We start from the raw sequence: 16,919 nt of genomic DNA on the forward strand, positions 1-16,919 counted from the left end.
TCCAGAGAATGAAGGTTGCGGAGATGAGGATGCTCAGGTGGATGTGCGGGCTCACCAGGTTAGATAGGATTAGGAATGAAGTTATTCGGGAGAAGGTGGGGGTGGCCCCAGTAGATGAGAAGATGCGGGAAGCGAGGCTCAGGTGGTACGGGGATGTGCGGAGGAGAAGCCCCGATGCCCCGGTGAGGAGTTGTGAGCGGCTGGCGGTGGTTGGCGTGAGTCGAGGCAGAGGGAGGCCCAAGAGGTATTGGGGAGAGGTGATTAGGCAGGATATGGCTAGAATGCGGATTTCCGAGGTCATGGCCCTTGATAGGAAAGTCTGGAGGTTTAGTATCAGGGTTGCAGGATAGGGGCTTCTAGAATTTTTCATACTTCTGTCCCGGGGCTGGGGGGAGGGGGGTTTGTCAGGGCTCTCCATAGATGATCTGTGTATTGTATTGTGCCCCCTTATGGTAGTTACCGGTCGATATATTTGCATGCCACTTTATTCATGGTTTATGTTTAGATAATTATTTATGTGATTTCTGCTGGAGTTACTAATGCTCTTTTGCTTTTTGTTTTTTGTTTTTGTTTTCCTTTTCCTTTTCCTGAGCCGAGGGTCGATTGGAAACAGCCTCTCTGCCCTTTCGGGTAGGGGTAAGGCCTGTGTACGTATTACCCTCCCCAGACCCCACCTTGTGGGACTATACTGGGTAGTTGTTGTTGTTGTTGCTCACTCCTCTCTCTTTCGTTCACTCTCCCCTCTTTCTGGTTACGTGTGTATTTAAGTTAAAATAAAGAAGAAAGGAGAAAGGTCTTTCACCCCAAAAATGATCCCTTTCCCCTTTTCTGTGCCCCTTTTATTGCTATCTTGGGGAAAAAACTAATGTGTGTTCCCCTTTAAAGAAAACTGTCAAAATTACCAAAATGATCAAAAGGAATTCAATTCTGTTAGGTGAACACGTGATTTTTTTGGAGGAAAGATGGGAAACCACTTTAATTTTTCTTTCTTGCTTCTTCCGTTCTGCTTTTGCCTCATTACTCTTTTTTCATTTTTCTTGGTTTTCTTGTTTTGTTTTTGTTTTTTTTTTTTGGTTAATAAAATAAATTATTTGATAATATAGAAAGATAAAAAATGCTATCTACTCAAAATTCATTTATTAAAATTCTTAACTTGAAAAGAATAGGGTAGACTCTTTAAAAACATATTTTGGAACTTTTTTTTTCTTTTGAAAACAAGAACACAATTAATATGTAAATTAGTGACTATTTTTGTTGTAAAATAGTGAAAACAAGAACACAATTAATTGTTGCTTTCGAGGTAAGCGATGGCCACAGCGTCGTTTCTACAATTGTCAGTGGCTCATCAGTGTAATATATGGTGATCCTCGTGCTGTTGGCAAATTGTGCGGATATTTAATTTAAAAATTTGTTTGTTTGCCAGGAAAATTCAATAAGAAATTTCTGTTTTTTCTTTTAGTTTCCTCCTTCCACCAAAACCCTTTCCCGGGTGCATGAAAATAACAAAAGCTTATTTTTATGTGGAATCAAATATATGTAGACATAGAATTTAAATTAGTGAACGTACCTTAATTCGAAAACTTCCATTACTACACGGGAGTAGAGTGAGTGACTATTCTTTTGAGGCACTGTTTTTGGGCAGAGACACTGAGAGAGGGATAGTGATAGCAACGTGAATTGGTGGGGGGGGGGGGGTAGCATATATTTGTGCCTTGGAATTTGGGATGGGAAAGAGAAATTTCTCTTTGTATAAATATTTTAAAGGCAGACACATAAACCTTCTCATCGTTTGGCTTTTTCTGGGACTTAATCTGAGCTAGCGTTTGGGCATAGATTTCAAATTTGTTTTGAAAAATTTGATTTGGGTGAAGTTTGGTTTAAAAATAAAAATGTGTTTGGACATACTGAATGGGTCCAAATTTAACAGACCACGACCAACGACGAGTACGACGACCCTAGCAGTAGTGTATAGCTATTAGGGGACATCAGGAATATTCCTTGAAATATTCTCTGCTCTTTGTTTTGTGCGGTTTAGAAGGGTTCCTCTACGAGTATAAATAGAGGACTATAACCTTGTAATGAGGAGGATCTTTTCCCAAAAAAACAGTATTATTGGCAAATAGAAATCTTGTAATCTATCTTCTCCGTTGCTATCAATCTTTAAAGAGATTATTACCTTCAGCTAAGAGTTACTCCTTCATCTTTGATTGATTTGTTCAAAAAGGTTCTAGTATCTTTTGAGTCAAACAATTTGGCGCCGTCTGTGGGAATTTCTATAGCTGAATTCGTAGTTTTCATCTAGATTCTTGAAAGCAACAATCTCTTTCTTCAACATCATAAAAACCAGCAATGGCGGGAAAGGGAGAGGCGAGGCTAAAGGCAGTAGTGGATGTCACGAAATACCTCCCGAACTCCCTCAACGAAGCCAGCGGGGAAGACTGTGAGAATGCAACACCAAGTGTCACACCGGAGGGGGAGATCTTGCCTCCCTCACACGGAGATCTAACGATCTTGCGCGAGAAAGGAACCTCAACATCCGCGGTAGGAGAAATGCCGCCGGCTGTCAAAAAGCTACTAGAAGAATGGCTGACAAGTACCTTGAGCAACATGCTCGAGAAACCCCTCAGAGAGATATCGAAGACACGTCACCCGCAGAAACCGCAGCTATTGCCAATGAGCCAGACGCTACACGAACAGGTAACACCCGTACTGTTACTGATACGGGCAACGGTACAATCACAGCCATCTTAAAGAAAATGGAAGAGATGGAAAGTAAGAACAAAATACTCCGCGACCAGATGAAAGAACACCAGGAGAGGGTTGATAAAATACCAGGCGCTCCAAAGTTACTACCAAAACACGATGCGGGCCTATTTGTCGAACAACCATACAGCGAAGGGGCAGCTCCCCATTCTATTCCAAAGACCTTCAAAATGCCGCCATACTTGAAATATACGATGGAACTACGGACCCGGAGGACCACTTGATCCATTACGTTACCACAGTAAAAGGTAATGATCTGTCAAAAGAACATGTACCGTCTGTGCTGCTGAAAAAGTTCGGCGAAACTCTGACCGGGGGAGCATTGACGTGGTATTCCCAACTACCAGCACGATCGATATCGACATTCGAGGAAATGGCGGATAAATTCGCTACCGCTCACGTGGGAGCAAAGAAGGCCGAGGCTAGGGTTAATGATATCTTCACCGTCAGACAAACGGCAGGCGAGGGAGTTCGGGATTTCCAAGCCCGATTCAACAAAGTAAGGATGAGCCTGCCGAACGTGTCAGAAGGGATGGCAATAGCAGCCTTTGAAAATGGGTTAAACAGGAACGGATCAAAGGCAACCAAAAAACTACTCAGTAGACTCATGAAGTACTCCCTTACCACGTGGGAAGAGATCCACAACGCCTATTGCGCCGAAGTGAGGGCAGACGAGGATGACCTAAACGGCCCGCTTCAGCAATTAACGTCAGTCCAGACCGAGCCAAGGAGAGATCAACGTAACGATGGGCGAAGGGATCAATTACCACGTTTCAATCGATAAAGGCATCAACCCTACATCCGAACATCCAATCCACCCCCTCCACGACACACGGATATCGCGCCCCAACATATTGCACCCCTTCGCAACGAAAGAGGTATGCCTCCACTACTATCTGCTCATAATTTTTGTGTTTCCCCTTTAGAGATAGTGTACGCACTGGAAAAAACTGGGCACGAAGGTGCAGTGGACGCAAAAGATGAAATCGGATCCAAGCACCAGGAGGTCGAACGTCCTGTGTGAATTCCACCAGGAGAGAGGACACAAGATCGAAGATTGCATAGGTCTGCGACAAGAAGTAGTGAGGATGTTAAACCAAGGATATCTAAAAGAACTGCTAAGCGATAAAGGACGGGCCAACTTTGCTCGAGGGCGCGATCAACCTCAAGGGCCTCCAAAGCCACCGTCACCGGCTCGTACCATACAAATGATCATTGCGGCGGCAATGATGCGGCGATCAACCACGTAAAATTCACCACCACACATAAACTCAAATGGACAATTGACCACGAACGGTATGACGACCTCGAAGACAGTATCATATTCGATAAGTCGGATGCCGACGGTTTGTCTTTTCCTCACTATGATGCTTTGGTTATAACGTTACGCATCGTGAATAACGATATAAAAAGAATAATGGTAGATGACGGAAGCGGCGCGTGTATTATTCACCCGCGAGTTCTCATGTAGATGAGACTCGAGGATAAAATAATACCGCGTTGCATAACACTAACGGGTTTTAATAATGTAGTAGAACGGACATCTGGAGAATTAGTGCTACCTGTCCTGGTGGGAAGGGTTACCCTGGAAACGACATTCCATGTCATGAACCAGGAAACGGCCTACAACGCCATCATAGGACGATCGTGGGTACAGGCCATGCGAGCCGTCCCTTCAAGCTTCTATAATCAAATTTCCCACCCCATGAGGATATTCAGCATCCGAGGTGAGCCACGTACCGCCCAAGAATACTACCGGATCACCCAAGATTGCACACACACCAAACAATTAAAGGGTGCAAGTGCGGAAGCATAGCAATCAGCCATGTCATGAACCAAACCCGACGTACCAGTGGAGGCCATCAAAGACCCGGACATCGTAGAGGCCTGCAAGGCAACCATAGAAGATCTCGACCCCATCCAATTGGATAACACCGATAGCACAAAAAAGGCTTATATTAGACACAACCTCTCGGAGCCAGGTAAGTGTCGTGAGTTTTTAACTAAAAAATTCGGTATGTTTGCTTTCTCCCACTCAGATATGCCAGGAATCCCAAGGGATATCGCCACACACAGGATGAATGTCGATCCACTTTATCCGCCGGTACGGCAAATAAGGAGAAAATTCAATGCTGCAATCAATGAGGCGGTCAACGAGGAGGTTGATAAATTACTCGCCAACAGTTCCATCAGAGAATCGAAATACCCCCAGTAGGTCGCCAATATGGTCATGGTCAAAAAGAAGAACGGGAAATGGCGTATGTGTGTTGACTTCACCGATCTAAACAAATCATGCCCGAAGGACTCTTTTCCGTTACCTCACATCGACCAACTTATTGATGCAACAGCGGGGCACGAACTGCTAAGCTTCTTAGATACCTACTCCGGCAATAACCAAATTCTAATGGCCGAAGAAGATCAAGAAAAGACCACATTCATCACTCATCAAGGAACGTACTGCTATAAGGTGATGCCGTTCGGGCTCAAGAATGCAGGGGCCACGTATCAAAGGTTAGTCACCAAAATGTTCAAAGAACAACTCGGTAAGACCATGGAGGTCTACGTCGACGACATGCTAGTAAAGTTGACAAAGAAAGAGGATCACATTGGTCATCTGAAGGAAGCTTTCGAGATATTGAAGCGGTACGGGATGAAGCTGAATCCCGAAAAATGCGCCTTCGGCGTAACTTCAGGAAAGTTCCTCGGTTTTCTAGTGTCACAAAGGGGAATCGAAGTCAACCCGGATAAAATCAGGGCCATCGATGCAATACCGGAGATACTGACCAGCAAGAAGCAAGTGCAGAAATTAATAGGGCGAATAGTCGCCCTATCGAGATTCATTTCACGATCCTCGGATAGATGCCACAAATTCTTCAATGTGCTAAGAAAGGATCATGGACGGCAATGGAACGAAGAATGCGTCGACGCCCTGAGAAAACTGAAAACATACCTCTCCTCGCCACCACTACTCGTCAAAGCGAACCCGGGTGAATGTCTACTAGTGTATCTGGCAGTTTTCGAAGTTGCGGTAAGCGCAGTCTTGGTCTGCGAAAATAAAGGTACGCAGTCTCCGATTTACTATATCAGCAAAACCTTAATCGATGCCGAAACAAGGTACCCTCACCCCTAAAAACTAGCTCTGGCATTGGTCGTAGCTTCACGCAAGCTTAGACCGTACTTTCAATGTCACCCCATAAAGGTGGTGACAACCTTCCCCCTAAGAGGTATCCTACACAAACCCGAACTATCGGGTAGACTAGCCAAGTGGGCCATAGAACTAAGCGAGCACGACATAACATACCAACCGCGAACTGCCATTAAGTCGCAGGTGCTCGCCGACTTCGTCGCTAATTTCAGCACGAAAATATTGCCCGAGGTAGAACAGGAAGCACTCCGCGCTTCCTCGCATACCGACCTATGGGTCCTCTACACCGACGGTGCCTCTAATGCCTCGGGATCAGGACTGGGACTCGTCCTCGAAGTCCCTATAGGCGAAGTAATTCGCCAGTCCATACGATGCCCTGAGATGACTAACAACGAGGCCGAGTATGAAGTTGTGATTGCAGGTTTGAAGTTAGCCCTCAGATACGGCGCTCGACGACTCGTCCTCCATTGCGACTCTCAACTCGTGGTAAACCAAGTCACCGGGACTTTCCAAGTCAAGGAACAAAGACTACGAAAGTACCAATTGGAAATTCACAAACTACTACCAGAATTTGATGAGTGCCGCCTCGACCAAATACCCAGGCACAGAGTATCAAAGCAAATGGCCTCGCCAAACTAGCTGCGGCCACCAAAAATATCAACAAAAAAAAGTGGTCACTCTCCTCCACTCCGAAATTGACCACATCGAGGTACATTATATAAACTTAACTTGGGACTGGCATAACTGCCTCGTAGCATATTTGCAGGATGGAACGTTCCCGCAAGATAAAAAAAGAAGCCAAAAAACTCCGGGTACAGGCAGCCCGATACAGCCTCGTAAACGGTAATCTCTACAAAAGAACGTTCGGCAGCCCCCTAGCCAAATGTCTTGGGCCAAATCAAACAAGGCGAGTACTGGAAGAAGTACACGAAGGGCACTACGGCGCCCACACAGGGAATTGCGCCCTCGTCCGATGCCTTATCCGCGCTGGGTACTATTGGCCCACCATGAAAAAAGAAGTCGCGGACTATGTCAGGAGGCATGAACAGTGTCAAAAGTACGCCCCTATGATACATCAAGCGGGGGAACTCCTTCATTCCGTCACTTCGCCATGGCCGTTCATAAAGTGGGGAATGAACATAGTCGGCCCCCTCCCGGCAGGACGAGGTAAGGTACGTTTCCTGTTGGTTTTAACTGATTACTTTTCTAAATGGGTGGAAGCAGGTGCATACACTCAGATACGTGAGCAGGAGGTCATCGCGTTCATATGGAAAACGTAATATGTCGTTTTGGCATCCCCAAAGAAATCAGCTGCGACAACGAGCCTCAGTTCGCCGGAAAGAGAACGACTGAATTCTTCGAGAAATGGCACATCAAGCGAATACTCTCTACGCCATATCACCCTGCCGCCAATGGTCAAGCCGAATCATCCAATAAAGTAATACTGAATATATTGAAAATGAAGCTCGAGGATGCTAAAGAGCTATGGCCTGAACTACTACCGGAAGTATTATGGGCATACCGCACTACGCCAAAAACCAGCACAGGTGAGATGCCATATTCGCTGGTCTACGGGAGACACAGTTACACCCGTCGAAGTCGGAGTACCCAGTTTGAGATACTCCAACGAGAGCGGACCTAGTAACAACGAAAATAGGCTACAAGATCTAGACGAAGTCGAAGAACGGAGAGACATGGCCCACATAAGAATGGTAGCCCAGAAGCAGCAAGTGGAAAGGTACTACAACAAGAGGGCCAAGGTGCGACCGCTCAAAGTCGGAGATTACGTCCTCAAGGCCAAAACACAAGCAGAATTAATACCAATAATTAAAGAAAGAGTGCTAATACACTAAAGCAGAAATTATAAAACAAATAAAACAATTCAACATAAACTAACAAATTATAAATAATTTCATTAAATGTACTCGCATTATTTAGCAAAATTTATGAAATAGAGAATTAAAGATCACATTGTAGAAAGGTTTAATTTTGTGAAGTAAAATAAAGTTGATTTCTGTTGAATTAAGTGAAAAATATGAAGTAAAATAGAGAAAAGAAGAAGTAGAAGACACTGGAATGATAATTTTAGAGGAATTTTCAGAAACAACGATTGTTTAGTGGCTATTAACTTCCTATAACTATTATATACATAATTACTTCATATAGCTACTATATATTCAGTTGTTACGGTAGTGTATTCGATATATTCGCGCTGTTGTATTCATGAATACAACAACAAAAAATGCATAAAAATTAGGGTAGTCCAGATGTACGCACATGTATTCGCGCCATGTATTTATAAATACAGCAGCAAAAAATGCCTAAAATCAAGACAGTCTAGTTGTACGCACATGTACTCACATGTATTCACGCTGCTGTATTCATGAATACAACAGTAAAAAGCGCCTAAAATCAGGGCAGTCCAGCTGTACGCGCATGTATTCACATGTATTCGCGCTGCTGTATTCATGAACACATCAGGAAAAAGCGCCGAAAATCAGGGCAGTCAAGCTGTACGCACATGTATTCACATGTATTCGCGCTGCTGTATTCATGAATACAACAGCAAAAAGCGCCTAAAAACAGGGTAGTCCAGTTGTATGAGCATGTATTCACATGTATTCGCGCCATGTATTCATAAATACAGTAACAACAATCACCTTAAAAATAGGTTTGTCCAACTGTTTAAGAGAGATGAAAAACATAAATAGCGTATTTCATGCCTCAATGGTAGTATAAATATAAAAGGTAGCTATAGAAAATAATATTTTAAAATAATTTTAATTTATAATAATAAATAATGTGTATACCTTTGCCATGAAAGATAAAATTTCCATAATTTACAAGGTAAATAGTGGTTATTCATTGCACCTTCGCTGTAGCAATAGAAATAGAAAAGGAAAATTTTCAAAAATCAATAAAAGGGAAAAGGGGACTTGAACACATGACCTCATCTTTAGCCTTGAACCCGCTTAACCATGCTTACAAACGTAAAATTCACTTTAAGTTGGTTCAAATATGTTCTAAGATATACGTATTTCCACTATTTTAAATATAGATTACTGAAGAACACGGTACTATTTTTTTGAGCTCAGAACCAAAATATTGTCTTCTTTGACTCAAAATACTTTTTTAGATTAAAAAAAACTTAATTATTAAAATATGTCTTTAACCGCGTTTTAGGATTATAAAAAGACATTTGAAACCGTGTTTGACCCCGTTTGGCCATGAGTTTTGCCAAAATAAATTTGGGATTTATTTTCAAAACTCATGTTTGGCCATAAATTTTTCCACATTTTGGCAAGATCCCAAATCCCAAACCCCAAATCTCCAAAATCTCAAAACTTGGGAATTATATACATGTTTTTCCAAAATAAAGTTGGAAAATAAGTTTTGAAAACGTATGTGTTTGACTCAAAAGATACTAGAACCTTTTTGAACAAATCAATCAAAGATTAAAGGGTAAATCTTAGCTGAAGGTAATAATCTCTTTAAAGATTGATAGCAAAGGAGAAGATAGATTACAAGATTTCCATTTGCCAATAATAATGTTTTTTTTTTTGGAAAAGATCCTCCTCATTACAAGGTTATAGTCCTCTATTTATACTCGTAAAGGAACCCTTCTAAACCGCACAAAACAAAGAGCAGAGAATATTTTAAGGAATATTCCTGATGTCCCCTAATAGCTATACACTACTGCTAGGGTCGTCCAGTCTTGTCGTCGGTCGTGGTAGGTCAATCGTCGTACTCATCGTCGGTCGTGGTCGGTCAAATTTGGACCCATACAGTTAGTCCCTTTGCTTGTCGGGGTCGCGTCTGGGTGCGTCCTTGAGCGGACATCATGCGTTCCTATGGAGAAATTTGAGCCGTTTTGGCATTACGAAACAGCCAATGGAGAGAGGTCAGTACACTGTGCAAGATATCGGTAGTATACTTTACCGGGAAATGATGTCATCTTTACGTGCGTCATCATTGCGCACGTTTTCGAGGTAGGATGCTTTGGTTTTAGCGTTGCTTTATGACTTTTTGCTTCGATTTTGGCGCCACCCATCCTTATAAATAGATGAAGGGTTTGTTTTTTCAAAAGTTTTTGGCCATTCCTCTCTTGATATCCTCCTTTATTCTTCCGAGTTTTCTTTCATACCTTCCTGCTTCTTCTTACGTTCTTCACTCAAAGCTTTCTCCTCTTCCTTTCTGGGTTGATATCCCTTCGAACGATATTATGCCGAAGTCTTGTCGTTCTCGTGAGGAAGTTACTGAGGCCACCCCATTATCCATGGCGCCTCCTTCTGGCAGTGAGGAAACGGTGGAAGAGGAGGGTGACAGCCTTCCTACGGTGGAGGAGCTGCTGCCGAGGCATCCCCTGTCTCGAAGTGACTTCCTTAAAGATCCCCCCTACTCCGGCCCCCGTATTCTCTGAGATGGAGCAAATTCATATCGATGCCCTTCGTGTGAAGTACGAGATTCCTGCTCATGTAGAGATGGTTTCAGTGGAGAGAGACTACGTAGATGTCCATAGACCCGGGTACTGTGCTTTCTATGAGTACCCTTTCATGATTGGTTATACCTTTCCTCTTTTCCCTTTGGCGGAAGAATTCTGTAGATTTTACCAAGTTTGTCCGGTGCAGCTTTTGCCGTATACGCTCAAGGTACTTCTGCTACTGACCAAGTGTGCCGAATTGGCAGAGTGTAATGTTTCCATCCACCAACTTTTGCACTTATTCACGCCCGGCTTTCACAGAGGTACCATGGTGCACTTGAGGCTCCGTAGTACGAAGATGTTTACCCTATCGGGGATGATGTGTAGTCTTTGCTTGTACTTGCTTTTGTTTTGGGATTTTTGCAGAGGGCGTACTTGAGCCCGTTTGTGAATATTGTAAATAACATTTTGATGCAATGTAAAATATATTTTGTCGATTTGCTCTTCTTTGCAATGTTTATGATATCGGGGTTACTTGTCGATGGCCTTGGCCATTGGGATGTTACTTCGAACTGTCGTCGAAGTAGGATCCCGTCGTAATTCGGACGAGGTGGAACTCGTGTTTTTTGCCGATGGCCTTGGCCATTGGGATGTTCCTTCGAACTGTCGTCGAAGTAGGATCCCGTCGTAATTCGGACGAGGTCGAACTCGTGTTTTTTGTCGAATGGCCTTGGCCATTGGGATGTTTCTTCGAACTGTCATCGAAGTAGGATCCCGTCGTAATTCGGACGAAGTCGAACTCGTGTTTTTTGTCGAATGGCCTTGCCCATTGGGATGTTGCTTCGAACTGTCGTCGAAGTAGGATCCCATTGTAATTTGGACGAGGTCGAACTCGTGTTTTTTGTCGAATGGCCTTGGCCATTGGGATGTTGCTTCGAACTGTCGTCGAAGTAGGATCCCGTCGTAATTCGGACAAGGTCGAACTCGTGTTTTTTTTTTTATGGCCTTGGCCATTGCTTGGAGATTTGATCGTATTCCCGTAGGAAGACATGTTGATTTTGTTCATGCAATGGATGTTTAATTGTATACTTGTAAGGGTCACATGTCGACTAATGGAGATTTCATTTTGCACATACAATGGAGGTTTGATTCTGTACATACAATGGAGATTTTGATTCCGTACATATAATGGAGATTTGATTTTGTACATACAATGGAGATTTGATTCAGTGCATACAATGGAGACGATTATTTATATCCAGTCCCTTCATTATTTCGCCCCGGAGACCATGTCGACGGGTCGGGGTAATGAACAGAACACCGATCCTCGAGGCACCTCCCTTGTCGCCTCGTTAAAAACCTCCCCGGGAAAACCCGATTGGGACAAAACCCGGGTGAGGGAAAAACAGTACGAATCAGATGACGCCTTCTTTTAGAAGTGGAAATATTTGAGGTGAGCGACATTCCAGTTGTTTTGGAGTAGTTTTCCTTCCACTGTTTCTAACTGGAATGCTCATTTGTTTGCTGTGGCAGTGATTTTGTACGGTCCGTCCCAATTTGTTCCTAGTTTTCCTTCATTATGACAATAAAGAAATAAATTTAGCAATAATAAAAAATAATTATATAAATAATATACTGCTATATATAGAGAAAAAGCAATTGTAAATCTTTTTTATTATCCTCTATTTGTAGATAATACATGCTTAGTTATAAACACAAAAGAATTTAATAATCTGTCTAATTTCTTGGAATTAATAAAAAAAAATATTGGTTAAATAATTTTCTTGTTAAATTTTAACAAAATTTTGAAAATTAAAATTTGTTAAATTAAATAGATAAGAGTGTTTGGTTAAAAAAAAAGATAAATTACTCAAATAGTTAGGAGGATTTAGTTTATGTACTATTAAAATGCCAAAATTTTAAAATATAGTGCACTCACTTTTTAAAGACTTAATTTTAGCATCAGGCTTTAAACAACGAGGACCAAAAAGGATAAGGATTAACAAAAAATCGACCAAATTTTGTTGGTCGTGTTCGATGCCGCTTATACTATGGATTCGCGTCATTTTAAATTGAACCCGCTTATGTAAAATCCTAGGTCCGCCACTGAAATTGAGTAACTGTAAGAGTACGACGAAGTTGTGAAGCAATTGGAGGTTGAATGCAGGTTATCTTCGCTAAAAATCAAACGAAATCAGCCGATTCATTCGCCGTTGAAAATGGCGGAATACATCGGAGGTGTTTGTATTAGCGACTTTATTTTGTAGTAAGTAATGAGTTTTACAGATTGCATTGGAAAAATGGCCAAATATACCCTTTCTACTTTGGGATGTTATCTATATTTAACCTCTGTTATACTATTTGGCCAAATTTATCCCTACCGTTGTACTATCCCGCCAAATTTATCCCTATCGTTATACTATCCCGCCAAATTTATCCCTACCGTTGTACTATCCCGCCAAATTTATCCCTATCGTTATACTATCCCGCCAAATTTATCCCTATCATCAACAAAATTTAAAAAATTATCCATCAGTCCGTCAGATGACCCATCTTCCAAATCTTTTTAATTAAGAATACAACAAGAACGCCTCGGTTCCAAAAAAGTTGGGATCAACTATATGAGTCCTCACGGACCATGTTTACTTTAACAACGACAACAACAAATCCAGTATTAGTCCATAATTGGGGTCTGGGGAAGGTAGTGTGTACGCAGATCTTACCCCTGTGTTGAAGCTAGAGAGGTTGTTTACTATCGCCCGGAATGTTGAATAATCTCTGCATCTCATCAGTCATCTCATAAGCTAGATCAGTATTTCCAACCATTTCATATCCCAGAATCATTATTTTATAAGTGATGACATCAGGAGAGATGTTCTCTTTTCTCATTCTATCAAACAACCTCTCGGCCTCATCCATTCGATGTAACTTGCAAAATTTATCAATGAGGCAACTATAAGTCTTGACATCAGGAGGGATATTCTGTCTTACCATCAATTTTAGCAACTTCTTGGCCTCGTCCATCTGATCTACCTTGGAAAATGCATCAATGAGGCAAGTATAGGTAACAACAGTAGGCAAGAGTTCTCTTTTTTGCATGTCGCGGAACAAAGCACAAGCCTTTTTCACATCTTCAATTTCACAAAGGCCAGCGATCATGGAGGTGTAACAGATGTTATCGGGATTCAAACCCTCCCTGATCATTTTCCTAAATAATTTGTAGGCTTTTTTCACTTTTCTCCGTCTGTAGTGCTTTCTCACTTTTCCCCGCTTGCATAACATGTCAATAAGAATTGTATATGTGGTGATGTCAGGAGTAATCTCAAGCTTTAGCATTCCCCTGTAAAACATACCAGCCTTCTTAAAATTGGACTGTTTAACAAATCCATCGATAAGAGTATTAAGAATCATAACATTGGGAAACATGTCCCTCTGAAGCATCACTGTGATTAACTCCAATGCTTTCTTTGGGTTTATATCTTTGCACAACTGGTGAATGACTACATTATAGGTATACAAGTCTGGGACGATCCCTTGGTCCACCATTTCATCAATTAGATGCAAAGCTTCCTGCAAACGCCCTTCTTTCTCTTCTGTGTTTTCATCTTTGCACAAGTGGTTAATGACTACATTATAGGTATACAAGTCGGGGACGATGCCTTGATCCATCATTTCATCAATCAGGTGCAAAGCTTCCATCACACGCCCTTCAGTACAGTACTGCTTAACAATAAAATGGCAGGTAATGGAATCAGGCAGGAAACCTTCTCGTACCATCATATTTCGGTACTTCAACGCTGTATCAATAGACCCAATGTGGCAGGAAGCACGAATTAATCTCTTATAAATTGAAGCATCTGGAGCAAAGCTACTGCTGATCATCTCCTCCAGTAGCTCATGGGCTGAACTCAGATCTCCTTGAGCACAAAATCCGGTAATTAAGATGTTGTAAGCACGTTGCTCAACTTTGCACCCAGAGTTCTTAAGGTCATGAAGAAAATCCTTGGCGATTTTCGCTGCTCCAATGTTGCACAAACCCTTAAGAATTGAGCTATAGCTAATTGGGTTAGGCTTGATGTTATTATCTTGCATATCCTGAATAAAACACAATGCTCTATCAATACTGTAGAATTTGCAGAACCCACCGATTAGAATGCTATAGCTACAGACATCTGGTGATATTCCAAAACTCCTCATTTCTTCTAAAACGCTTATAGCTTTACTTACTTCACCCTCAGCAAAGAATCCGTGAATAATAGCATTGTAGCAGTAAGAATTCAGAGGTTGGTTCTCATATCTCAGCTTCCGAATGAATTTCCAAGCAACATCAGGACATCCAATTCTACAAAGTCCATGGACCCATACACTATATGTTGAAGCAGAAGGATTGATCTGTTTTTCCCACATTTCTTTCAGAATTTTGTAGGCTTCTTTTATATCTACGACGGTCTGTTGCCCTGGATAATATGTGCAGTAGAAGTTCATCATGATTGTGTATGTCCTCACATTAGGTGATGGTCCAAATTTCTTCATTGCCTCAAATAGTTTTACAAGATTCTCCTTTTGGCTTGCTTCTGCCAAGCATTTCAGTAAGAAATTACACGAATAAATACTCGGTTCAAGCCCAATTTTCTTGAGCTGATTAACAACGTCAATAACATGATCAAGCATATTATTTGCAGCAAACACCTTGATGAGTACATCAGCTAGAACAGTTGAACTTGTAGCATTATTAGGTGATGAATGCAGAGCAATGTGGATTACATTACGCAAGTCAATACCAGTGTTCTCAAAGTTGAAAACAATATCTTTGAGCAAAGCATACACTTCCCTATCCATCCCTGCAAACACAAAAATATGTACCATCGCGGTAAAGGCGTTTATCGAATGAGACAAGCCATACTTTTTCACAGCTTTTTTAAAAGGGATTTCTTTTGCAACTTCCCAACTCAAAGACTTGCATACTCTCACTACAACTGAATAAAGCTTGCGACCTTTGCAGCTATGTGATCTTCTTATCGGAATAACAGCTTTATCAGAATCATACACTAACTGTACTGAAGAAGAACCACAATACTTTCTGCAAAGGCTTCTTTCTAAACCCAATTCATGTAAATGGTTGAATAACAGGTTGAAGGAAGAGTATCTTGGTAACAAACCTAATCCCATAGAAGAAAATTTTGACTACCCAAACAATAATACAACAACACCAAACCTCACATATCTGGGGTAGAGTGTACGCATACCTTATCTCTACTTTGAGACGGTAGAGAAGCCATTTCCGATAGAATCCGGCTCATACCCAAACAATTATATAACATCAAAATTATGACAAACGGCCCAAGAAAAAATTCTTTGCGTAAAGTTCACACCTTTCTTCAAAATCTCAACGCCCATCTAACAGAAAGATAATACCATCATCACTAGGCAAGCTCCAGTGGTCAAACTCTAAGCTCTAATGCGAAATTCAAGCAATCTTGAAAGAGGGAAGCACAAGAATGAATACTAGAGCTAAAATCGATGACGCAAACTGAAAAAGATTGGAACAGTTCACCTCAGCAATTTCAGTTTGACTGAGGGGGATCGAACAGTGCGGACCCAATATTTTTGAAAATAGGTTATCTTCTGCAAGAGAAAGCCAAGACACCAGTTAGAGGTCTTCTTCTTCTTCTTCTCACGGCGGCTCAAAGCATAAGCCACTATTTAGGAACCCTTAATAGTAGGCTATAGGTTGATTTTCCTTTTTTCCTTAAATGGAATGATGAATATTCTTCGGAAGTAAAGGTCGGGGGGTGATTTATTCATTGTGTTTTGCAGCTTTTTGTTGATTGGTGTCCATTTTTGCAACAGTTTCTGGATTCAAGTGCTTTCTGGGGGATAACTGGGGTTCTGGTTATCAGGCTAAAAACCTTCTACTGCTACTCTGGTAGAACTTTAACAAATAATTTGTGATATGTAGATAGTTTTCTTTTATATATGATTATTATTATTATTATTAAAACAATATTTAAGTAATTACACACCAGCGATTCACCTTCCTTTTATTCGAATTATAAGTTTTTTATTATCTCTTCTATAGTTTCTCTTGAAATCAAAATCAAACTTTGTACAATATGACAATATTTGAAATATTACTTTGTAAGTTAAATTAACACATGGTAATAAAAAGAAAGAGTGAGGAATGGATTATTTAATTGCATAAAATCAGAAATAGTCTGATTTACGATTGGTAATTGAGAAATAGTCGCAGTTTTAAAAGTAATCGAAATTTAGCCATATTTTCATGTAAAGATAAAATATGAACAAAAACACCCTTATAATATGATGAAGTTTGACTTTTGTATATATGAGATTTAAGCATAGTGTACTATAATTTCATAATGTGTTGGAGTTCCAACATAATATGATGAAAGTTTATATGCAGTAACTCCATAATCTGGCATATTATGCTAGAACTTTCCGTATTTCAACCAGGATATTTTTATCCCTCCGTTTTAGTTTAGGTGATGTAGTTTGAAAAGTTTCTCATTAAGGTTAAGTAGGTAAAACAAAAAAGTTTAAAGTTTAAATTGTTTCTAACTTTTATGTTTT

General features: G+C 41.0%; 2 protein-coding genes across 2 annotated transcripts; one reads left to right on the forward strand and one right to left on the reverse strand.

The window, feature by feature from the left end:
- The first annotated feature begins 5,314 nt into the window (after positions 1 to 5,314).
- On the forward strand, positions 5,315 to 7,261 carry LOC109213633 (uncharacterized protein K02A2.6-like). The gene is made up of 4 exons (XM_019377448.1): positions 5,315 to 5,791; positions 6,511 to 6,617; positions 6,675 to 7,080; positions 7,133 to 7,261. Exons 1-4 carry the CDS (start codon positions 5,315 to 5,317, stop codon positions 7,259 to 7,261), a joined length of 1,119 nt encoding a protein of 372 aa, XP_019232993.1.
- A 4,192-nt stretch (positions 7,262 to 11,453) lies between these two features.
- On the reverse strand, positions 11,454 to 16,255 carry LOC109213636 (pentatricopeptide repeat-containing protein At1g62720-like). The gene is made up of 2 exons (XM_019377452.1): positions 13,052 to 16,255; positions 11,454 to 11,900 (listed from the first exon to the last, which is right to left on the reverse strand). Exon 1 carries the CDS (start codon positions 15,495 to 15,497, stop codon positions 13,065 to 13,067), a length of 2,433 nt encoding a protein of 810 aa, XP_019232997.1. The 5' UTR covers positions 15,498 to 16,255; the 3' UTR covers positions 11,454 to 11,900; positions 13,052 to 13,064.
- Positions 16,256 to 16,919: the final 664 nt, after the last annotated feature.

This window comes from Nicotiana attenuata, unplaced genomic scaffold (assembly GCF_001879085.1).
Source record: "Nicotiana attenuata strain UT unplaced genomic scaffold, NIATTr2, whole genome shotgun sequence".
In the NCBI taxonomy this organism is placed as follows: Eukaryota; Viridiplantae; Streptophyta; class Magnoliopsida; order Solanales; family Solanaceae; genus Nicotiana; species Nicotiana attenuata.